Genomic DNA, 23242 nt, shown 5'->3' on the forward strand with positions numbered 1-23242 from the left:
CGAAGGGAGAGGGGGGGAAAAATAAGGAAAAAAGGGGCAAAAAACAACCCACAACACAAGGAGAAAGCGGCGGCGTTACAAAACGAGCGGCGGGGCCGGGGCTGCTCCGGCCGCGCGGGGAGCGACTCCCGGCCTGGAAAACCAAAGGAATTTCGGGCTGGGAACGGGACAGGTCGCCGTTTGAAATGTTTGTTTTGTCTGTTTTGTTTTGTTTTTTTTTGTTTTCCCACGTTTTCTGTTTGTTTCTCTTGGGTTCTCGTGGTCTGTTCTCCCCGGGAGCGGAGGCACCAGCGCGGCCCGGCACGGCCCGGCACGGCCCGGCGGGAGGGTGGGGGCAGCCGGGGCTATTTCTGTCCGCTGATGGACTGGGATATGGAGCGGGGCGGGATCATATCCAGCAGATATTCCCGCTGCCGGTCCGCCAGGCTCGACGCTTTGTGGCCCCCGATGCCGGCGTTCAGGTACGCGATGTTCACTCCTGGGGGACAGCGCGGATCCTCCGGCACCGCGCGGATCCCACGGATCCCGCGGAGCCCACGGATCCCACAGACCCCATGGACCCCACAGATCTCACAGACCCCGCAGATCCTACAGACCCCACAGATCCCACAGCTCCCACGGATCCCACAGATCCCATGGATCCCACAGATCCCACGGCTCCCGCAGCCCCACAGCCACCCCGGGACCCCCACGGGGGAGGAAGGGCCAGGACGGGGCTGGTACAGGGTGGGAATTCCCAAATTCTGCCCCAAAATCCAGTGGATGTGGCCTGAGCTGTCCCATCCCATCCCATCCCATGGATCCCATCCCATTGATCCCATGGATCCCATCCCATCCCATGGATCCCATCCTATCCCATGGATCCCAAGCCATCCCATTGATCCCATCCCATCCTATGGATCCCATCCCATGGATCCCATCCTATCCCATTGATCCCATCTCATTGATCCCATGGATCCCATCCCATCTCGTCCCATGGATCCCAAGCCATCCCATGGATCCCATCCTATCCCATTGATCCCAACCCATCCCATTGATCCCATCCCATCCTATGGATCCCATCCCATAGATCCCATCCTATCCCATTGATCCCATCCGATTGATCCCATTGATCCCATCCCATCCCATGGATCCCATCCCATGGATCCCATCCCATCCCACTGATCCTATCCAATCCCATTGATCCCATCCCATCCCATGGATCCCATCCCATGGATCCCATCCCATGGATCCCATCCCATCCCACTGATCCTATCCAATCCCATGGATCCCATCCCATCCCCATCCCGCTCATCCCACCTCCATTCCCACCCCACCCCGTACCTGGCATTCCCAGGAGCCCTCCGGCCACGGAGAGCTGCGGGGCCTGGGCGAAGTTGGAGAGCATGGAGCGGGCGGAGGTGGGAATTCCGCGCTGGAGGCTGCTCTGGGGCTGCGGGGCCTGCGGGACCGGACACGGACACGGGGGAGGCGTTGGGATGGTCCCACCCCGCGATGCCACCACCCCGTTATCCCGTTATCCCGCTCTCCCACCTGCCGGAGCGTGTGGTGCCGCAGGATCCCGTCCTGTTTGCCGACGCTGGGCACGGCGGGCGCGGCCGTGGGCGACAGGGCTGCCTGCTGCTGCAGCCGCTGCTCGATCTCCTGCGGGAACACCGCCCGGATCGTGCCTCGGGAACGCCGCCCGCGCAATCCCACGGGAATGCCACCCATCAACGAACGTGGGAATGCCATCCCGCTCAATCCCCTTGGGAATGCCAGCCTGCTCAATTCCTCGGGAATGCCATCCCTTTCAATGCCCATGGGAATGCCAACCCATTGAATTCCCTTGGGAATGCCATTCCATTCAAATCCCATGGGAATGCCACCCCACTCAATTCCTCAGGAATGCCAACCTGGCTGCTGATGGGATGAGTGGGATGGGATCCATGGGAACAATGGGATGGGATCCATGGGAACAACGGGATAGAATCAATGGGATCCATGGGATGGGATCAATGGGCCAGAATGGGATGGGATCCATGGGAACAATGGGCTGGAATCAATGGGAACAATGGGATGGGATCAATGGGAACAATGGGATGTGATCAACGGGAATAATGGGATAGGGTCAATGGAACAACGGGATGGGATCTATGGAACAACGGGATGGGATCGATGGGATCAGTGGGAACAATGGGATGGGATCAATGGGAACAATGGGATGGGATCAATGGGACAACGGAATGGGATCAACGGAACAACGGGATGGGATCGATGGGATCAGTGGGAACAATGGGATGGGATCAATGGGAACAATGGGATGGGATCGATGGAATCAATGGGAACAATGGGATGGGACCCATGGGATGGGATCAATGGGCTGGAATAGGAAGGGGGTAATGGAATGGGATGGAGGTAATGGAATGGGATGGGGCAGGGTGGTCTGGGATGGTTTGGGATGGGATGAGCCAACTGGAAGGGGCCGTGCCGGGCGCTCCCGACCTGCTCCTGCTGCAGGGCCTTGACGAAGGCGTTCTTGAGGCGATTCGTGTGCTCGGCCTTGAGCGCCTTCTTCTGGTTGGAGGTCTGGCACTGCTCGCACAGGATCCGCCCGCCCTTCTCCTGCTTCCAGTGCGGCGTGAAATCCGTGCGGCACTGCGCGCACACGAACGGCTCCACGCGCGGCACCGCCGGGGCGCTCTTCCCTGGAACACAGCCACACAGCCCCCGCCCCCCGCCTCAGCACCCAGGCAGAGCACAACATGTCGGGCAGAAATCCTGAAAATTCCCACCGAGGTCACAAAAAACTGGGCGGAAATGCTGTAATTTTTGGCGAAACGGCCAAAATCCTGAAAATTTGGTCTAAAATCGCGCAAATTTGATCCGAAATCCTACAAACCCGTTAAAAACCTTCGAGCCCACCCCAAAATTCCACAGCTTCCCCCCAAAAACCCCACCGCCTCCTTCTAAAACCCTTCCACGCACCCCCCAAACCCAACAAGTTCGCCCTAAACCCCACAACTTCACCCTAAACCCCACAACTTCGCCCTAAACCCCACAATTTCATCCCAAAATGCCACGAGTCGGGGGGCGAACCGCCCGGAATCCTCGGGATGAGCCCGGGCAATGACCTTGGCTGTCGATGACGCTCTGCACCACCTCCTCCAGCCCCACCATGTAGATGAACTCGCTGTTGGCCGCGCTGGGCAGGAAGTGCAGGAGCGGCGCCGGCGGCTTCGGCGGGGGAATCTCCAGGAGCGTCTTCTCCAGCTGCTTCCGGAGCGCCAGCTTGGCGGCGGCCTGGGAATTGGCGGCGTCGGAGAGAGCGCTGGGGCTGGGGAGAGGGGAGGACACGCGGGCCACCGAGCCCGGCTGCATGTGGGACGCGAGGTTCATGTAGATGGCGGAGGACGACGAGCGCTGGCACGGCACCGAGGAGCCGGATTGCTGCGGAGGAGATGGGATTAGGGCGGGAATTTGGGATTGCTGGGAGGGAATTTGGGATTAGGGTGGGAATTTGGGATTGCTGGGAGCACCGGGCTCACAGAGCAGGGGCCAGGCAGCCCTCGGAGTGCCGGGAGCTGTCAGGGGGAACACAAGGGCTGGGAAGTCCTGGGAATTGTGGAGGGGAGGCGTGAGCAGGTGTGGCTTTGGGGTGGAGGTCGTGAAAACCAGTCCAAACCAGTGCAAACTGGTACAAACCAGTGCTCAAAGCAGTGCTCAACCAGCTCAAACTGGCCCAAACCGGTACAAACCGGTAAAAAACGAGTACAAACCAGTGCCAACCGGTACCAAGCAATGTCCAGGCAGTTTAAACCAGTGCCCAAACCAGTGCAAACTGGTACCAACCAGTGCCCAACCAGCCCAACCCAGTGCCTAGCCAGTCCAAACCAGTGCCCAGGCAGCCCAAACCAGTGACCAGCCAGTCCAAACCAGTGCCCAACCAGCCCAAACCAGTGCAAACTGGTACCAACCAGTGACCAGGCAGTCCAAACCAGTGCCCAGGCAACCCAAACCAGTGAAAACCAGTCCAAACCAGTGACCAGGCAGTCCAAACCAGTGCCCAGGCAACCCAAACCAGTGAAAACCAGTCCAAACCAGTGAAAACCAGTCCAAACCAGTGACCAGGCAGTCCAAACCAGTGCCCAACCAGCCCAAACCAGTGCCCAACCAGTCCAAACCAGTGCCCAACCAGCCCAAACCAATGCCCAACCAGCCTAAACCAGTGCAAACTGGTACCAACCAGTGCCCAACCAGCCCAAACCAGTGCAAACTGGTACCAACCAGTGCCCAACCAGCCCAAACCAGTGCCCAGCTAGTCCAAACCAGTGCCTAGCCAGTACAAACCAGTGACCAGGCAGTCCAAACCGGTGACCAGGCAGCCCAAACCAGTGAAAACCAGTCCAAACCAGTGCCCAACCAGCCCAAACCAGTGACCCACCGGCTGGTAGTTGATGGCAGGGCTCATCCCGGGCGTGGAGCTGCGGACCAGGCCGGGTTTCTGGGGCCCGCGCTGGCCCTGGAGCTGGGCGGGGCTGGGGGCGATGACGCGCTGGGACATCAACATGTGGGGCAGGGCTGAGCTGGCGGCCGAGCGGATCACGCTGTGGCCCTGCCAGGGAATCCACGTGGAATCAGGGAATCAGATCCCACAGAACAGCCCCAACCGTCCCTCCCAGCGCTCCCTCAGCTCAGTAACAGAATCAGAGAAAAATGAGGGAAACCTGGAGCATTGATTCCCCGATCCATGAATTCCTGCTTATCCAGAATCCCAGTTAACCTCTAATGCCCCAAATCCCTCGCTTTTCCCCAGACTGTCCTGGATTTTACAGGATTTTGGCCCTTTCCCCTGCTCAAGCTGGCACATCCCTATTTCCCGTGGGAGGCTGGAATTGCTCCGTGGTCAAGGAGAGAGGCAGAAATCCATGGAGCAAACACTTCCAGGGACTTTTCCTTTGGGAGCAGCAGGAAGGCTGCAGGCCTTGGAGAATTCCCACCATCCTCATCCCACTCCAGCTGGGACACCAGACATTCAGAGGATCCTGGAACACCCAGCTCCACAAGGATCACTGAGTCAAATTCCTGACAAACCCAAATCCAACCCCAAGGAATTGAGGGAGAAAAAGCCCCTCAGCTGTTTGTGCACTCACCAAAATCATCATTTTCCAGGAAAAATGGGAATGCTCACCTGTAATGTCCTTAAATTCTGCGGCTCCACCCCCTGAGCTCCGGGCCGGGAGGGGATCTTGGACAGGCCCTGCTGCCCCACGTGGGCGGGGGACGGCTGCACGATGGACGCGGCGTTCTGGACAACGGGAGTCTGGGGGGGCAGGAAGGAGATCCAGGATCAGCACTCAGAGTGGGAATCCAGGGGCAGAGCTGTGGGTCTGTCTCCTCCCAGAGCGGGGATTGGTGAGGGAATCCCACAGGTGGGGTGGAGGCTCCGTGTCCACCCCTTCCCCGTGATGCCCGCCCATGCCCATCCTTCACCTTCTGCACCACGTTTTCCTTCTGGAGCTGGCTCTGCCGCAGCTTCTTCAGGAGCACCAGCCGGGCCTCCTCCAGCCGCAGCTCGTCCCGGAGCTGCTTGATCAGCTGCTGCCGCTCCTCCAGGCTTTTCCCCTGGAAAACGCCGGACACCGGGCACAGCGTGAGCAAGGGAGGCGGGGGAAGCTGAATCCAAGCGGGAATTTGGACCACAGGTGCAAGAACCTGGGGCGGCTGCACCTGGAATTTGCTGAGAAGCGCCCTTAATCCTTCACCCCCCGCTCACCCCGTGCCTTTCCCGGGACAGAATTCCCGTTCCCTCACCTTGAACATCTCCAGGTTGGCCGCCTTGAGCCGCTCCTCCATGCGGGAGCTGGAGCGGGGGCTGGAGGCCTCGTTGTCCGACAGGACGATGATGTCCGGGGACGGGGTCAACCGGCCCCGGTCCTGGTCACTGCAGGGGGGAGAGGAATCCCGGTGAGCCAGGAATTTGGGATTTGGGGAGCCCCATTGAGCCAGCAATGTGGGATTTTGGGAGCAAGACCGCCCTCATTCCAGCACGGATCCGGAGCGGCGCGGCTCCTGTGGACACCAGGAGGGAAGGGCTCCCTCAAAAGCACTCCCTCACCCCACAGGTCCCCCTCCAGGAGTGCAAATCCCACCTGGGAATCAGGTGGGAATCAGGAGCGTGTCCTGGTGCTGGGATGGGAGGGAATGGCAGGAATATTCCAGCCTGGAATTGCTCATCCTCACTGCGGTGGAGAAGGGGCCGAGCCCCCCCCATTAACGGCACCACTCCAAGCCTATCCCAACCCAAATCTATTGGAGAAGCCCAATTCCATAAAGGAAAACCTGCATGATTATCCAACTGATCCATCACTGGGACTGGAACACCAAAGGAGCAGCAGGGAAAAGAAATAAACGAAAAATCAGTGGTGGAGTCCAGCAGGATCCAGGCGGGATCATCCCAGGGAAGGAGACTCCAAGAAAAGCCTTTTGCTACCCTGGATTTCATTCCTGCTGCTGGAGAGCCTTGGAAAACTGTGGGATAATCCAGCTCAGAGGCAATTCCAGCTCCCTGGAGCGAGGGGAGACCGTGGAATATCTCATCCCAAACTGTGAGCTCTGAACACCCAGGAGGGAGCCCAGAGCCGAATCCCAGCTCCCAGGTTTGGCCGCTCCGAGGGCGGGAAGATGCTCAGAGCTGGGATCGCCTTCGTCTCCCAAACATTCCAGCTGTTTTTGTGGATATTCCAAAGCAGCAGGGCACGGAGCTGCCCCTGCTCCAGCAGAGAAATTCCAGAGCATCCCAAGGAGAAGGAGCCAGTGGGAGCACATCCAGGCAGAGCAGGCTGCATCCCAGGAGTTCCAAACTGGGCTGGCACATCTGGATGGCACTTTCCTGGGTGAGGGCTGTCCTACAGCTCCTGGGGATAATTCTGCAGGAGCATCCGGATACATCCAGGCTGGATTACTGACGTTCCACCAGGGGAATAAGGCGGAGCCAGAGTCCAAATCCAACGGGAAAACGGACCCATCCATGAGAAATCACCAATTGTCTGATTTCCTTTGTCCAGGGAAGAGCAGAATTCCAACAGAATCGGTGGAGGAGGAGCCACGGCGAGGGGGGCAGGCAGAGGTGAGGAGAGGTGGAGCACATTCCCAAGGAAAATCCAGGAAAATGAGACATTCCCAGTCTCACTTCTCAATTCAGAGTGGAATATTCCCACCTCTTTCCAGGGCTGATTTCCTGATCCAAGCATCCATGTGCCGTGCTGGTGCCCCACTGGGTAACCTCATGCCCCACTGGGTAACCTCATATTGCACAATATCCACGGAATTCCGCCCAGGATGCAGCCCACAACTCCGCACTCGGAGCAGGACCCTTCAGGGACACCTCCACTATCCCAGGCTGCTCCAAGCCTCGTCCAGCCTGGCCTCGGACACTTCCAGGGATGAGAAATCCACAAATCCCAGGACAACCTGTGCCACCCTCACAGGGAACAATTCCTTGCTGATTCCTTCCCGCTATCCCACCTGCCCTCTTGTCCGTGGGAAGCCATTCCCTGTCATCCCACCATTCCCAGGTCCCTCCCCATCTCTCAGCCTCACCAGAACGGGCTCTCCAGGACCCCCCCAAATCCCATTTAATTCCCAACCCGGCTCCTCCCACCCCGCCAGAGCCCGGAATTCCCGGCACCCACCTCCTCCTGGCGCTCATATCCACGGGCTCGTCGTTGATGTTCTCCTTGCCCGGCCGGGCCGCGCTCCGCCCGTCCCCGTGGGGCCGCAGGCTCCCGTTGAGCTTCTCCTCGTAGCCCTTGATCCCGTCCGGCTTCACCGGGAGCTCGTGGGGCACCTCCAGCCCCGCCAGGTCCTTGCGCTTGAGCAGTGCCAGCATCTTCAGCCTCTCCATGGCCTCGTGTCCCTCCATCTTGAGCCGCTTGGCCAGGACGTCCTCGCGCTCCTCCGCCGGCTCCAGGCTCCGCTTGAGCAGGTTCAGGCGCAGCGCGTCCTCCGTCATCCGGTCCATCCTGAGGGACAGGGACACTGTCAGTGCCAAGGATCCCGGTGAATCCCCCCCCAGGAGCCCCCCCAAGCTCAGCTCGGCTTCCTCGGAGAGCTCTGATCTCCTCATGGAGCTCCGACCTCTTGGAGATCTCTGATCTCCACATGGAGCTCCAAAGCCTTGGAGATCTCTGATCTCCTCACAGAGCTCCGACCTCTAGGAGATCTCTGATCTCCTCATGGAGCTCCGACCTCTAGGAGATCTCTGATCTTCTCATGGAGCTCCAACGCCTTGGAGAGAGCCAATCTCCTCACGGAGCTCCGACCGCTTGGAGAGCTCTGATCTCTTGGAGATCTCTGATCTCCTCGCAGAGCTCCGACCTTCCCAGTCCCCATCCAGGTGAGGAGTTTCCCCCTCCGAAAGGCCCTGAAATCCCTGGAACGGCAGCACAATCCCTCCTTCGGGATTAAACCCCATGGATACGGCTCATGGAACACCAGGAAATCCCCCACCGCGTGGTTTTCCAGGCAGGAATGCTCAGCAGCTCCGGGGATGGAGGCTCGGGCAGGTCCATCCCCGCCCTCCCACCTCTCCGGCTCCCCCGCCTCAGCTCCAGGTGCAGGAATGCCCTCTGGAAAACAGGCGGGAGCCGCAGAGCCCATCCCAACCCCATCCCAAGCCTGGAGCCCATCCCAACCCCATCCCAATCCCGCTCCCAGGCTGATAAGGAACCAGCTCCAACAACAAAGAGCCACGGGAGCTCCACCTGCAAACCAGCTGGGCGAGGCCTTTTCCTGCGGAGCAGGGCCTGGGACCAGGACAAACTCCTGGGGAATAGGTGGGAATTCCATGCGGCTGGCTCAAGAACATCGGGAATTCCTTGCTCCGCAGGGAACACAAAGTGTCCCTGCTCAGAGCGGCCGGATCCCGGGCACCTGGAGCTGCTCCACACCTGTCTGGACCCGGCTCCGAGTCATTCCCGGGATAAGCCTTCCCCTGAGCCAAACTCCTGCCAGGAGGAGGCTCTGGCTCGGGTACAAATCCCTGGAATGACGCATCCGTCCATCGGCACACGAGTTCAGCTCCCACTGGAGACAGCGGGAGCAGGGGAGGGCAGCAGGAAAACGGATGGAAATCCCAAATATGATCTGAAAAAAAAGCCGGACGGAGCCTCCAAGGGAGCACCGAGGGCTCTTCCCTACCTGCTCATCCCGTCTCTCCGCACGTCTCCCAAATTTAGCCCAGCAAGCCGGGACAGGCCGCGGGAGCTGCTCCCGCCCCCGTCCCGCAGGAGTGACCCCGGGGGGATCGGGGATGTTCCAGACACCCCGGGAGCGCTCGGAGCCGCGCCCAGCGCTGCGGCTGGAGCCGCTGGGAGCGCGCCAGGATCCCGGGAGCGCAGCCAGGAACGGGCTCACGGCTGCTGCCGGCAAGGAGAGAGGAGGAGAAGGAGGGAAAGGTCCATAGGACCAACATCCCATGGGATAAGAGCTCCCCACGGATACCTGAACCGAGCACAGAGCTGGAATCCAGCAGGGAGATCCAGGATCTCCTGGACCAACTTCCTGCTCGTCCTCTCCAGGGGTGGAAGGATCTCGCAGGAATTCCAGAGACCCCCCAAAGTCCCTGCTCCATCACCAAGGTGGTCTCCCAAGGGCTCCCAGCGCCCTCCCCTCTGGTATTCCAAACAAATCCAAAGTGCCGTTACCGGGAATGGGGCCCACCACTATTTAATCCACTCCAGAGGTTTTCCAGGCTCAGCCAAATCCAATAAAAATTAAATTAGGCTTCGGATTCGGTACTGAATGGGGCCCTTTGGCTGGAGGGGGAAGGGGAGGATCCACTGGGAATTTCCAGGGCACTGGGAAAGCCAGGGGAGAGCTCCTGATTCCATCCAGAAATCCGCAGCAAAGAGCAGGAACAATTCCAATGCCGGGAATTGGTCTGGAGGTCGGAGAGGCGGGAGGCTCCATGCTGGCCCCGCTCCGGTCTCGGCACATCCCAAACCGGATCATCCGGCCCCGCCGCCCTCCGGCACAGGCCCCGGGGATCCAGCACATCCCAGGGAACAGCCTCGGCCTCTCCCTTCAGCTTCACCTAAAAAAATCCTCCTCACTGGAACCAAATTCCCAAATGGTGGCAAAACTCATGGAAAACAGGAGCTAAATCCATGGTGTGCCTCCGACTGGGATCATCCCCGGGAGCACCTTCCCTGAGTGCCTGGAAACAGGAACCTGGAGCCGGGGGAGAGCCAAGATTCCAGAGGCTGCCAGAGTGGGATGAGCAGGGTCGGCTGGACTGGCCTTGGAACGCTTTCCAGGAATCCCAGTGTGCCGGACACGGCCTCGCTCCGTCCCGGCGGCAATTCCCAATTCTCCGTGGGGACGCTGCTCCGGCACCACGCGCTCCTCAGCACGTTCCGCTGGCTCCGGGCGCTTCTCCTGCTCCGAAGGGCCCGGCAGGACGGGTTTGGCGTTCGCAGACAAACAAAGCAGCACCCCGTTTTCCATGGATATTGGATGCGGCGCCCACAGGGGAAAAAAATCCAACCAAAAAAAAAAAAAAAAGTCCTCAGCGGGAGGATTTGAAAGGCTGGAACGAGCGAGGTGGGCCAAAAGAAGGAATATTCCAGGAAGAAGTGGGAATATCCAGGAAGAGATGCAGCCAAGAGGGAAAATATCCCGGGATTTACCCGATGGAATCCAGAACCAAGACTTGGCAGCACCAGGAGTTCATTCCAGCCGGAGTTTATCCAGGGAGGTGCCAGCCCCTTCCCAGCCTCCTCGGAGGGTTTTCCGTTGGGTCAATCCCCATGTTGGTCTTCCAGCCCCAATTCCCAGCCTTGGAGCCTCCGGAGCTCATGGAGGGGTTGTAATTCCTGATCCAGCACAGGGAATGATCCCTGATCCGCCAGGAACAATCCCTGATCCACAAGGAGTGATCCCTGATCCGCCACGAGGGATCCATGTGCCCCCAGTGCTACGAGGTCTCCCCAGCGCCCTCCGGTTTCCCAACCCCGCTCCAGCAGCGCCGGAATTCCGCCGGAGCCGAGGTGGATCCCTGGGATCCAAGGGAGCGAGGATGGGAAATCAGGGATAAACCAGACCAGCACCTGCTCTGCTCCTTGGGAAGCCTCTGGTATTCCCAGGAAGAGGCACCTGCGGCCGGCTCAGGGGACCCGGAGCATCCCCCAATTTCCATTTGGGGCTGGAATGCCAGAAATAATCCCAGGAGAGACCCAGAATCCAAACCCAGTGTGACCCCTAACGCTCCACGGGGCATCCATCCCCGGAGCCAAGGTGCTCCGAGAGGCTCCAAACCCAGGACATCACTCGGATGTGAGACTGATGGAACAAAACCCGTTCAAATCCGATTAAAATCCCATTTTCCCGGGATCAGGGAGCAGGAACCGGCGAGATCCAACTCCTGCTGCTCACCTGGGCACGCTCCCGCTGCCCGAACCTCCCCCCCGAATCCCAGGATCCCACGTCAAGCCCCGGCGATCCCGTGGGAAATCCACAGGGCTGGCTCCTCATCCGGAGCCGTTCGGCTGGAATCCTGCTCCGGGGGCTTCCCGGAGCCCGGCACGAGGCAGCTCCGATCCCATCTGGGCTCGGCACATCCCGACGTCGGCGTCGTAAATCGCGTTCCGGCACGGAACACAAAATGGCTGGCTCCCAGGGCGAGCATTCCCAAGGAACGCCAGGAAAAGGATAATAACCTAAAAAGGTAATTAGGATTTAACGGCTCGGCGGCCGGGAGCGGGATCCGGAGCGGGATCCGGGAACGCCGCTGGAAAGGGAAGGGAAAAAAGGCTCCACGGCTGAACAAAAACCGTGCTGCTCCCAATCCTGCTGCTCCGGGGACGTGGCCAGGAATCCCGAGGAACACCCGGCTCCGTGCAGGAATTTGAGGCAGGTAAGGGAGGCTGAGGGTGGCTCGTGGAGATTTCCTCCGGAGCAGGAGGAGCACCGGGTTTAAAGCAACACCAGAAAAGCCCTAAGAACGGCCCCGGAGCCATCCCAGAACCCACAGGGACACGGCTGCTCCCGGAAGGGAAAGGGAACGGGAATACGACAGAAGATTTGGGAAGACAAACGGAAGGGATGGGATGGGACCGGGCACCGGGATGTGGCAGGGTGGGAATTCCTATGGAGCAAACTGCCCCAGGAATTCTGCTGTTCCTGAATCCCAACGTGGGGACACCTGTCCCTGCTCTGATACACCGTGCCAGACCCTGGATCCTCCCAATTCCGGATCTCCCAGACCCTGGATCTCCCTGATCCCAGATCTCCCAGATCCTGGATCTCCCTGATTCCAGATCTCCCTGATTCCGGATCTCCCAGACCCTGGATCCCCCCGATTCTGCATCTCCCAGACCCTGGATTCCGGATCTCCCAGACCCTGGATCTCCCTGATTCCAGATCTCCCAGACCCTGGATCCCCCTGATCCTGGATCTCCTGGATTCTGGATCGCCACCACCAGCTCGGGATGTCCTCAGATTCTGCAACTCCGGGTCAAGTACAAAACTAACAATGGGAAGCAGGAAAAGCAGGAAAGGAGGAAAATCCTCCCTCCCAAAAAGTGCTTCCCTTCCCTCCTAAGTCTGTGTTCTTGTCCAACTCCATTTCTCAGGAGCGGGAAATGCCGGTGCCGTGTCCGGCACCACGGGCCTCACACCTCGTCCCACCCCAGGATTTTTGGGATGTGGGAGGAGAGCGGGAATTCCAGAAGCTGCTTCATGCCCTGAAATGGGGGGAAAAGACCCAAAAACTCCACAAAGTCTGAAAGACAGATAAAAAAAATTCCAGGGCATCTGGCTGGGACGGCCCCTTTTGGGAAAAGCCAGCTGGAAAACGCTCCGGGAAAATCAAAAATGATGGGATGGAAGGTGGGGGGGAGGGGGGGGGAGGGAGCGCCCGGCTCCGGCCCCCTCCCCATCCGGGATGACGCAGACTTCCCAGGCTTCCTTATATAACGCTTCCCGATTTCCTCGACTGCGGGCGCTGCCTTTGTGCGGCCGCTCCGGCTCCGGCGGGCCATCGATCACCAATTAATAACCCAATCGATAATTAAATCAATCACCACCGGGAAGGGGGGTGTGACATCGATCCAAGGCATGGTTATTCCCGGTATTTTTGTCACCTCTCCAGCCCGGGGAGGGTGGGATTGGAGCATTCCGGGGAGGGTGGGATTGGAGCATTCCGGCGGAATAGCGATGGTGGGAGCGTGGATGAGGTGGGGAAGGTGGGGGGGGGGAGGGAAGGGAGAAGGGAATCACGGATCGACTCCGACAGCAAATCCCAGCACCAGCGCTCGTTTTCTCCTGAAAACGCTCCCTCGAGACATTCCCGTCCCGCTGCCAAAAAATAAAACAATAATAAAAAAATAAAAAAAAACCAAATTAAAAAAAAAAAAAAAAAAGCAGCAGCGAGCGGAAAAGCAGCTCCGCTCATCCGTAGAGGAGCCCCCCTTTTGTCCGGTCCGAATTCCCGACAAAACCCCGGGATGGTCTCACACGGATACTTACAGGTCCAATATTCCCGCTGCCTCGAGTTGCCAAGAAAGCGAGGGGGCAGCGCGGGGGGGCCCGGGAGCGGCAGGAGGCGGCCGGGGCCGGCGAGGGCCCCGCGCTCCATCGCCCGCGGAGCCGCAGCCGCAGCCGGAGCCGGAGCCGCGCTCCGAGCGGGCCCTTCCCTGCCAATCATGCGCGTTCTGTTTTATTAAACAAAAGAAAAGGGGGGATGCTGACTTTTTTTCCCATGATGCCTCGCGGGGCAGGGAAAAAGGGAAGGGAGGGAAAGGGGAAAAAAAAAAAAAAAAAAAAAAAAGAGGAATTAAAAAAAAAAAAAAATTTTTTTTTTTTTTTTTTGGGATGGAAGAAAAGAAAAAAAAAAAAAAACAGAAAAAAGCCACCAAAATTTAACCCCCTCCCACAAAAAGGAAAAAATAAAAAAATTTAAAAAAAAAAAAATTACGGTCGCGACCGGTTTGGCACCTCCCGATGTGGAACTGGATTTGGGGGGGGGGGGATAATTTTTCCTGGGATTTCGGCGCTGGCGAGGCCGCCCCCTCCCCGCTCCCCCTCCCCCCGCTCCTGGCCCCCCGCCAAACTTTGTCTTCATTCATGGAAGCTCCTTCCCTCCCCTGGAATTTTAACTGTTTCCCTCCCAAAAAGGAGGGCGACGCTGCCGCCGGGATCCGGGATCCGCCCCTCCCATTCCCAAAAAAACCGCGGCCGAGGTTGGATCCGGTGGAGGAGCAACCGTGCCGGAGAGGATGCTGAGGGATCCGGGAATGTGCAGAGGGATCCCGGAATGGGCAGAGGGATCCAGGAATGGGCAGAGGGATCCTGGAATGGGTAGAGGTATCCTGGAATGGGCAGAGGGATCCCGGAATGTGCAGAGGGATCCAGGAATGAACTGAGGGATCCCAGAATGTGCCAAGGGATCCAGGAATGGGCAGAGGGATCCAGGAATGGGTAGAGGGATCCAGGAATGGGTAGAGGTATCCTGGAATGGGCAGAGGATCCTGGAAATGTGCAGAGGGATCCAGGAATGTGTAGAGGGATCACAGGGAATGATCTGAGGGATCGGAGGGAATGTGCAGAGGGATCCCGGAATGTGCAGAGGGATCCCAGAATGTGCCAAGGGATCCAGGAATGGGCAGAGGGATCCAGGAATGGGTAGAGGTATCCTGGAATGGGCAGAGGGATCCCGGAATGTGCAGAGGGATCCAGGAATGGGCAGAGGTATCCCGGAATGTGCAGAGGGATCCCAGGGAATGATCTGAAGGATCAGAGGGAATATGTAGAGGGATCCAGGAATGATCTGAGGGATCCCAGGAATGTGCAGAGGGATCCAGGAACGTGCCAAGGGATTCCGGAATGGGCAGATGAATCCGGGAATGTGCCAAGGGATCCCAGAATGGGCAGAGGGATCCCAGAGAATGTGCACGGGATCCCAGAATGTGCAGATGGATCCTGGAAATGTGCAGAGGGATCCAGGAATGAGCCGAGGGATCCAGGAATGAGCCAAGGGATACCAGGGAATGTGCCAAGGGATTCAGGAATGAGCTGAGGGATCCCAGAATGTGCAGAGGGATCCCAGAATGTGCCAAGGGATCTGGGAATGAGCCAAGGGATGAGCCGAGGGAACCCAAGGAACTTGCCCAGGGATGTGGATGAAGATGCCGGAGAAGATGCCGAGGAACGCGCCAGGAAAACACCGGGGGATGTCAACGAAGACGCCGAAATCCCGGCAAAGAGACCAAGGGAAGGCGTGGAGGAGAGGCTGAGGGACGTGAGGAAGATGCCAAAGGGTCCCGGCAAAGACTGCAGGGAGCAGGTGAGGATGCCTGAGGAGATGCCCAGGATTCCCTGAAGATGCCAAGGAATGCTGAAGAACCCCGGTCAGGATGGGCTGGGAGATGCCACCTGCGGGGTTGGCCCTGGAGAAGGAGGATCCAGCAGAATTTTGGCTGTCCCGAACCTCCTGAAGCAGCTGAGCTGGTCCAGCCCAATTCTGGAGGTGACCGATTCCAGAGGTGCCCGATTCCAGAGGTGCCCGATTCCAGAGGTGCCTGATTCCCACTCCGGGGCTGAGGGTGCCCCGAGGAGGGAGCAGCAGGAATAGGATGGGGACAAGTTTGGGCCTTGTTAAGGAATTAACGAGCACTTGGAGCGTTCACCATGTGGAGAACCCAGGAGATGGAGAATCCCAGGGATGGAGAATCCAGGAGATGGAGAATCCCAGGGATGGAGAATCCAGGAGATGGAGAATCCCAGAAGATGGAGAATCCCAGGGATGGAAAAGCCAGGAGATGGAGAATCCCAAGAGATGGAGAATCCCAGGGATGGAGAAGCTGGGAGATACAGAATCCCAGGGATGGAGAATCCCAGGGATGGAGAACCCAGGAGACGGAGAGCCCAGGAGACGGAGAGCCCAGGAGACGGAGAAGCCAGGAGATGGAGAATTCCAGGGATGGAGAACCCAGGAAATGGAAAACACGGTTTTATACTAAAACATGGCAGATTGAGACCGGATATTTGGAATTCCTTAGCCAAAGGAATATCCTTACCCTTATTCCAGCACTCCCTATGAGGGTGGCGAGGCCCTGGCACAAGTTATCCCGGGAATCTGAGGCTGCCCCATGCCTGGAAGTGCTCAAGGCCAGGCTGGACAGGGCTTGGAGCAGATGGAAGGTGTCAGATTCCCCCAAAACACCCCAATAATCCCATAAACCCCAACATCCATGGCTTTATTCCAGCCCTGAGGTGTGGGAGTCTGGGAATTCCGTAGCACTCCGGCACTGGAACCCCCAGTTTGTCTTTATTAGATAAAATGGAACAATTTGGTTTCCAAAGGGGGAAAGGATTAATTAGCTTTAATTGCATGCTCGTTTCCATGGATTTATCAGCTAATGAGGGGGTGGGATGGGCCCTGGGATGATTTATTCCAGGCTGTGTCCATGGAAAACTCAGAGGGCACAGGAGAGCAGCATTTATTCCTCCATTCCCTGGTTTTTCAGGACCATTCCAGGCTGTTTCCATCCTCCTCCTCTTCCTCGGGCCCTTCCATCCCTGTTTTTGCTGGCTGGGGATTCGGGAAGGGATGAAATCCTTCCCAGCACATTCAGGGGGGTTGATCCCTCCCATCCCTGCTCCTGCCCTGGCCGCCATCCCGCCGCTCTGACATTCCCAATGGATCTTCCCAGCCAGGATGGACAAAGGAAGAGCTAAAACTTCATTTAATTGGATTTGGGGGTTTTTCCCCTATGGATCCATTCCCTGGGAGCTTCTGTTTCCAGGCTGAAAAGGTTTTTGAGGAAGTGTCCGACCAGAGCTCCTTTTATCCCAAATCCAAAGGATCCCTGGATCTTCCACGCTAGTGCATCTCCCCCAAAACAGAAAATTCCTGGATCCAATTCCCTCCTCCTAAACTGACAGCACCCGGCATCGGCGCCGCCCCGATCCGGCCTCAGGCTGACACCGCGTACTCGGGAAGAGATTCTGGGAAAACTGGAGGATGATTAAGCAGGGAAAGGAATGATTTTTCCCCAAATTGCCATCCAATGGGAATCCAAAGCCAGCTGACCTCCAGGGAAGGCATCGCTCAAGGAGGTTCCACCACAAACTCGACGTGGCCGAAGGATTGCCGGGATGCGACTGCGGGAACGTGGGAATCCATGATCCCATTCCTATGGATTCATCCCAACCCCAGCTGGGATTAACCCCTCCAGAACGTGTCCTTTGCCGGATGGGAATTTGGGATTCCCATCCCAGCGCTATCCCAATGGACAGCGGTGCCATTCCCACCCACATCCAGCAGCTCCAACTTCCCAGTCCAGCACTTCCAGGTAAAACCAGCGAGCAGCACGTTGGGTTCTGGGATTTCCTCAACCTTTCCACTGGAAAACCAGGCCTGGGAGTTTTCCCTCTCTTCCAGCCCACGGCAGGGTCATTCCCAACGCTCCGGTGACTCCAAGGCAGGATTTGCAGGAATTCTTGCAAGGAACAACCAACCAGCCTTGGGAATGCCCCCATCGCACAAGGAGATGTTGGAATTTGTCAAGGCTCCAAGACTTAACTGGAATCCAAGATTTAATAAGGAGGAAAATCCACCAAGTTTGGAGCGCCTCAAGAAGAACCACGGGATCATTTTGGAATTCCCTAGAATTCTGCGTCACTCCGATCACCGCCTTTTCTCTCAGAACTCCCCACTGTGGAGGCAGCACAGGGCGGATGTTGGGATGTGTCTGAGGAGCAGGGAAACTCCTCATGGATACGGGAGGACCTCCTCCACCTGCACCCCTCATCCTTGAGGTGAGCTGGAACTGGGAGCAAACTGGGAACAGCCGAGATTCCCAACCCTTCCTTCAGCCAAGGGCCCAACCTGGACGAATCCCCGGAGCATCGACCTTAAAATTCCCTGGGGGCCGTGGATCCTGTGGGGAACAGCCCGAGCAGGTTTTCCAGCCAGGCCCTCCCTAAAAACCGGGGTTTGGGGAGCGCACCTGGAGGTCTGGTCCTGGAGTTTGGGGAATTTCAGATGGATTTTGAGGAGCTGCTTGCTCGCAACCGACTGGGAAAGCAAAAATGGGTCCTGGGATGGATGACAAGGAGCAGCCTGCCCTTCCCATGGGACACGCGGCTTTGGCTCAGTCTCATCCCAAAAAATACCAGGATTCATGCATCCATCTTCTGAGACTCCATGAAAATGAAGCCCAAACTTTATTGGGAAGAGCACACCAGGCGTGGAAAACGCACACAAATCCAACCCTTCCCACCAGCCGGCTCCTCCGCCCCCAAGGAACCGGCGCGGATTCCGTCGGGATTCCGAAATGGGACGATTTCAGGATTCAGCCCCAAAATCCATACTCAAACCTCATCGAGTGGAATCGATGGAGCAGGGATGGGACAACATGGATGCAATAAGGATCCATGGAAATAAAACCCGGCCTCCTCAGGGCTAATTTTAGGCTTGGAAGCGCCGCTCCCAACACCCTCCGGATTCCAAAGGCTGGTGCTGCTCTTCAGAGGGATTTCAGGCATATTCCAGATACCACCATCCCAAATGCCCGGGTAAGATTCCCCGTCCAGGGGGCAGAGACGCAACACTGGGATCTCAAGGGGAGAGTTATCCCCGTCCCCCAGCTCATCCCGCTCATCCTGAATCCGCCAGCGCCGGGAAGCGCCGCGTTCCCGGGAAATTCACGGGGAGTAAAAAAAGAACCGAGCCCAGCGCTGCAGCCTCTTCCTGACCCACTTCCCACGGATCGGGATCAGCTCCCCCAGCTCTGCGCCAGCACCGAGGTGCCCAAAAAACCCAAAACCTGCGGGAGGGGGAGCGGTGCCCGGATTCCATCCGGTGATGGAAGGATCTCCAGGCACAACAGGGCAGCTCCTTCTCGGGAACGGGCTGGGATATCCTTGAACGTTCCCTGTGTCCTGCTGGAAGGAGCATCTGGAGCTGAAGGAGCCTCGCTATGGAGCTAGGCTGGGAGAGCTGGGATTGCCCAGCCTGGAAAAGGGAAGATCCAGGGAGACCTTGGAGCATCTTCCAGTAGCCAAAGAGGCTCCGAGGGCTGTGAGGGACAAGGACATGGAGTGGCAGGAGAAGTGGGAATGGCTTGAAGTTGGGAAAGGGGAGATTTAGGTGGGATATTGGGAAGAAATTCCTGCAGAGAAATGTGGCTGCTTCCCAACACGTCCCATCCCAGCAAAATGCTGCTAAATGCAGAATATCCCTAAAAACCTGGAAAAGAGCCTAAAGCACCAACAAAACTCGCGGCAAACACAACCCCAGCCATCCGTGGCTGCGCTCCCCAAGACTACGGAGCAGAATTCCAAGATCCGTGTGAAACCCAAACCCACAGAGTTCCACCAGGAACACTGGTGGAAGCAAGGATCATTTTGCTATTGGATAGGGAAGAGCCAAGCATGGAAAACTGCTTCATTTCCCAATGAACTGGGAAATAATCGGGAAAAAAGCTGAAGTGATTGATTTTCCTCAGATCCCAGCGCGGCGAGCGAAGGGATCTGGGAAATTCCTCTCCCGAGCGGCGGATCACGACCCCCTTGGGACATGACACTGGAGGGGAAGGTGCTTCCAAGAAGATCCTGAGTGGGATAAATCCTGCCAAGCAGGTATTGCTGTCCCAGGAATGCCTGAGGGGAGGCGGGATGCTCCAAGAAGAGGACGCTGGAAGATGGATGGATGCTCCCGTCAGCGCCGGCCTCGTGACCGGGAAAGGCGCCAGGAGAAGGTGGCACCGAGATCCCAAAGGATCAGAGCCACGGCACGGAGCCCTCGGATGGATCCCAGCGGCTGCAACATAATTCCATCCTGGATCCCCGGCAGGGACTCCCTAGGGATGGATACACCAGCTCCGTTTCACCCCAACAGCAACAGCGGCGTCGTGGATGTCCCAGATCCTGGGAGGTGCCAGGGTCTCCCAGAGTGGGCACCCTCAATCCTTAAAACCCCTGAAATTCCCGAAAAAAACGCGGCTGCCTCTGCGATCAGCCCCATCCCCCACCCGGGAGCACCGAGGAACAGGAGTCAAATCCTCCCACACTCCTGCCAGGAGGAGGCTGTTCCCATTCCCGTGCTCCCCCTTCCTCCTCCTCCTCCTCCTCCTCCTCCCGCCCGGCAGTGGCCGAGGAAGCTCCAGAAAATCAAATGGATATTAAAAATAAAATAAAATAAAACTAAATTTTAAAAAAGATCAAAAACGCTCTGGAAAAGCCAATCGATCCCGGCGCATCCGTACGCCGCCGCTCTTCCTCCCTGCTCCCAGATTCCCAAATCTCCTCCTCCTCCTCCTCTCTTCCCGGCAAACCACCCCCTCCCCCCGCCATCACAGATCCCTTTTCCAGGCTCCAAGGGGAGGGGAAAGCGCCCAAACGCTTCAATTTTGGGAATGTGGGGAAGGATTCTCCTCGGCAGCAGAAATCCTCATCCTTGGGGAGGAGAAATCCTCTCGGATCTCCTCCATGGAGAGGATCCAGCTTCCCAAATGTGGGTGAGGAAGGGTCCGTGCCCCCCCCAGCCCCACCTCAGTGCGGCGTTTCGGCGTTTTCATCCCGATCACACCCAAAAACCGGGAAGGGGCGCGGGCAGTGCCCACCCGGAGGCTCCTGCTTATTCCAGGGATGGCAAAGTTTCCCTGCTGGCTTTGAGCTGGGGAAGCAGCACCGGGAAGTGAGGTGGGGGGCAGCAGGAAAAGAGGGAGAATCCCGCGGGGAGGAAATCCTGGATGAGGCCGGGAGCCGCTTCCAGCGGGGTACGGGGAAACGGCGCGGAAAGGATCGGGAACCGCTCCTGAATCCCGGCGCGGACGGCAGGAAACAAAGGGGGGCTCGCAGGGGGCCGAGCCGGGGGTTCCCGGCATCCGCGCCCCTAAATCCCATCGGGAACTCCCCGGGCCTCCCCGTTTTTTCCGGGGGATTCCCCAGCGCTCCCCCAAACCTCCTTGGCTGACCCCCAAAATCCCTGAGCTCTGCTCCCCCAAATCTCTCAGCTCTGCTCCCCTTAATCTGAGCTCTGCTCCCCCAAATCACTCAGGTCTGCTCCCCAAAATCCCTCGGCTCTGCTCCCCTAAATCTGAGCTCTGCCCCCCAAAATCCCTCGGCTCTGCTCCCCTAAATCTGAGCTCTACCCCCCGAATCTGAGCTCTGCTCCCCCAAAATCCTGTGCTTTGCTCCCCAAATCTGAGCTCTGCTCCCCCAAATCTGAGCTCTGCTCCCCAAATCTCTCAGCTCTGCTCCCCCAAATCTGAGCTCTGCTCTCTAAAATTCCTGAGCTCTGCCCCCTCAGATCCGTCTGCTTACTCCCCCATCCCCCTCCCCCAAATCTATCTGCTTTGTGCCCCCAATCCTTCCGGCCCTGCTCCCAAATTCCCGAGCTCTGCCCCCCACCAAATCCCTGTGCTTTGCTCCCACAAACCCGAGCTCTGCTCCCCAGATTTCTGGGCTCTGCTCCCCCAAATCCAAAACCCTGAGCTCTGCTCCCCCAAATTCCTGAGCTCTGCTTCAGCTAAATTCCTGGGTTCTGCTCCCCCCAAATTCCCAAGCTCTGCTCCCCCAAATCCGAGCTCTGCTCCCCAAAACCCCTGAGCTCTGCTCCCCAAATTCCCGAGCTCTGCTCCCCCAAATGCGAGCTCTGCTCCCAAAATCCCTGAGCTCTGCTCCCCCAAACCCAAGCTCTGCTCCCCAAACCCAAGCTCTGCCACCCCAAATCCCGGAGCTCTGCCCCCCAAAATCCCCGAGCTCTGCTCCCTCAAACCCGAGCTCTGCCCCCCAAACCCGAGCTCTGCTCCCCTAAATCCCCGAGCTCTGCTCCCCCAAACCCAAGCTCTGCTCCCCAAACCCGAGCTCTGCTCCCCTAAATCCCCGAGCTCTGCCCCCCAAACCCGAGCTCTGCCCCCCAAACCCGAGCTCTGCTCCCCAAACCCGAGCTCTGCCCCCCAAACCCGAGCTCTGCTCCCCAAACCCGAGCTCTGCTCCCCTAAATCCCCGAGCTCTGCTCCCCCAAATCCGAGCTCTGCTCCCCAAAACCCCTGAGCTCTGCTCCCCCAAATTCCCAAGCTCTGCTCCCCAAATGCGAGATCTGCTCCCCAAAATCCCTGAGCTCTGCTCCCCCAAAATCCCTGAGCTCTGCTCCCCCAAATCCCCGAGCTCTGCTCCCCCAAACCCAAGCTCTGCTCCCCAAACCCAAGCTCTGCCACCCCAAATCCCGGAGCTCTGCTCCCCAAAATCCCTGAGCTCTGCTCCCCCAAACCCGAGCTCTGCCCCCCAAACCCGAGCTCTGCTCCCCTAAATCCCCGAGCTCTGCCCCCCAAACCCGAGCTCTGCTCCCCTAAATCCCCGAGCTCTGCCCCCCAAACCCGAGCTCTGCTCCCCTAAATCCCCGAGCTCTGCTCCCCAAACCCGAGCTCTGCCCCCCAAACCCAAGCTCTGCCCCCCAAACCCGAGCTCTGCCCCCCAACCCGAGCTCTGCTCCCCTAAATCCCCGAGCTCTGCTCCCCAAACCCGAGCTCTGCGCCCCCAAGCTCAGCCCAGAGCGCCCGCAACCCGCGGGCTCTGCCTGCTGCCCGCAGCCCCCCCAGATCGCCCCTCAGCGCCCCCAAATCCGCCCCCAAAATCCCCCCCCATCCCCCGGCTCTCGCCCTCCCCCCTCCGCCAGGCCTGCCCCGCCCCGCCGGGCCCGGCCCCGCCGCCCCCGCGGGCCTCACCTGGCTCGGGGGTCGCGGGGGTCGCGGCGGGTTTCCCGGCGTCTCCCGGTGGATTCCCGGTGGATTCCCGGTGGATCCCGGCGGATCCCGGCGGGTCCCGGGGTGTCCCGGGGGTCCCGGGCCGGGCGGGCGGAGCAGACGCGGCCGCCGCCGAGCGCAACCGGCAACCACCACAAACAATGCCGCTGATTGGCCGCCGCCGCCGCCGCGCCCGCCCCGCCTCCCGACCCCAGCCGCGACGCCCATTGGTGCGGCGTCCAGACTGGCAGGAGCTTCGACCAATAGAACCGCTGCAATCCGCTCTTAGCCCGCCTCCCAGCTGCTACTGGCTGGCTCAGCAAGGATTGACGCCGCGCTGCACCAATGGGAACGCGCCGAGCTTCCCCGCGGGGCGCCTTTAATGGGTCCCCGAGTCCGAACATCCGGGTACCGCCAGCGGCGCGCGGGTGGCGGCGCGCGACTTCTCCCCCGGCCCGCGGGGGAGTTTTGCCGCTCGCGGCCGCCGTACCGGCGCCGGGCCCAGTACC

At 58.8% G+C, this 23242-nt stretch overlaps 1 protein-coding gene across 2 annotated transcripts; it reads right to left on the reverse strand.

Moving 5' to 3' along the window:
* Positions 1-228: 228 nt before the first annotated feature.
* On the reverse strand, positions 229-22879 carry GATAD2B (GATA zinc finger domain containing 2B). 2 transcript variants are annotated; one of them, XM_068174947.1, is made up of 11 exons: positions 22716-22879; positions 7674-8003; positions 5794-5923; positions 5473-5604; positions 5171-5302; positions 4424-4594; positions 3114-3429; positions 2485-2687; positions 1534-1644; positions 1324-1441; positions 229-478 (listed from the first exon to the last, which is right to left on the reverse strand). In XM_068174947.1, the coding sequence occupies exons 2-11, from the start codon at positions 8000-8002 to the stop codon at positions 345-347; spliced, it is 1776 nt and encodes a 591-aa protein (XP_068031048.1). In that variant the 5' UTR covers position 8003; positions 22716-22879; the 3' UTR covers positions 229-344. The 2 variants fall into 2 exon arrangements, with proteins under 2 accessions (XP_068031048.1, XP_068031049.1); XM_068174948.1 differs by lacking the exon at positions 22716-22879 and adding an exon at positions 13510-13638.
* Between the last annotated feature and the right edge of the window lie 363 nt (positions 22880-23242).

Source organism: Anomalospiza imberbis, chromosome 29, assembly GCF_031753505.1.
Source record: "Anomalospiza imberbis isolate Cuckoo-Finch-1a 21T00152 chromosome 29, ASM3175350v1, whole genome shotgun sequence".
NCBI lineage: Eukaryota > Metazoa > Chordata > Aves > Passeriformes > Viduidae > Anomalospiza > Anomalospiza imberbis.

Coding starts and splice junctions, on each gene's coding strand:
- GATAD2B (XM_068174947.1), bottom strand. CDS start 8,002: ATGGACCGGATGACGGAGGACGCGCTGCGCCTGAACCTGCTCAAGCGG. Junction 5,303..5,472: donor AGGAAAACGTGGTGCAGAAG/GTGAAGGATGGG, acceptor CTGCCCCCCCAG/ACTCCCGTTGTCCAGAACGC. Junction 3,430..4,423: donor CTGCCATCAACTACCAGCCG/GTGGGTCACTGG, acceptor TCTCCTCCGCAG/CAATCCGGCTCCTCGGTGCC.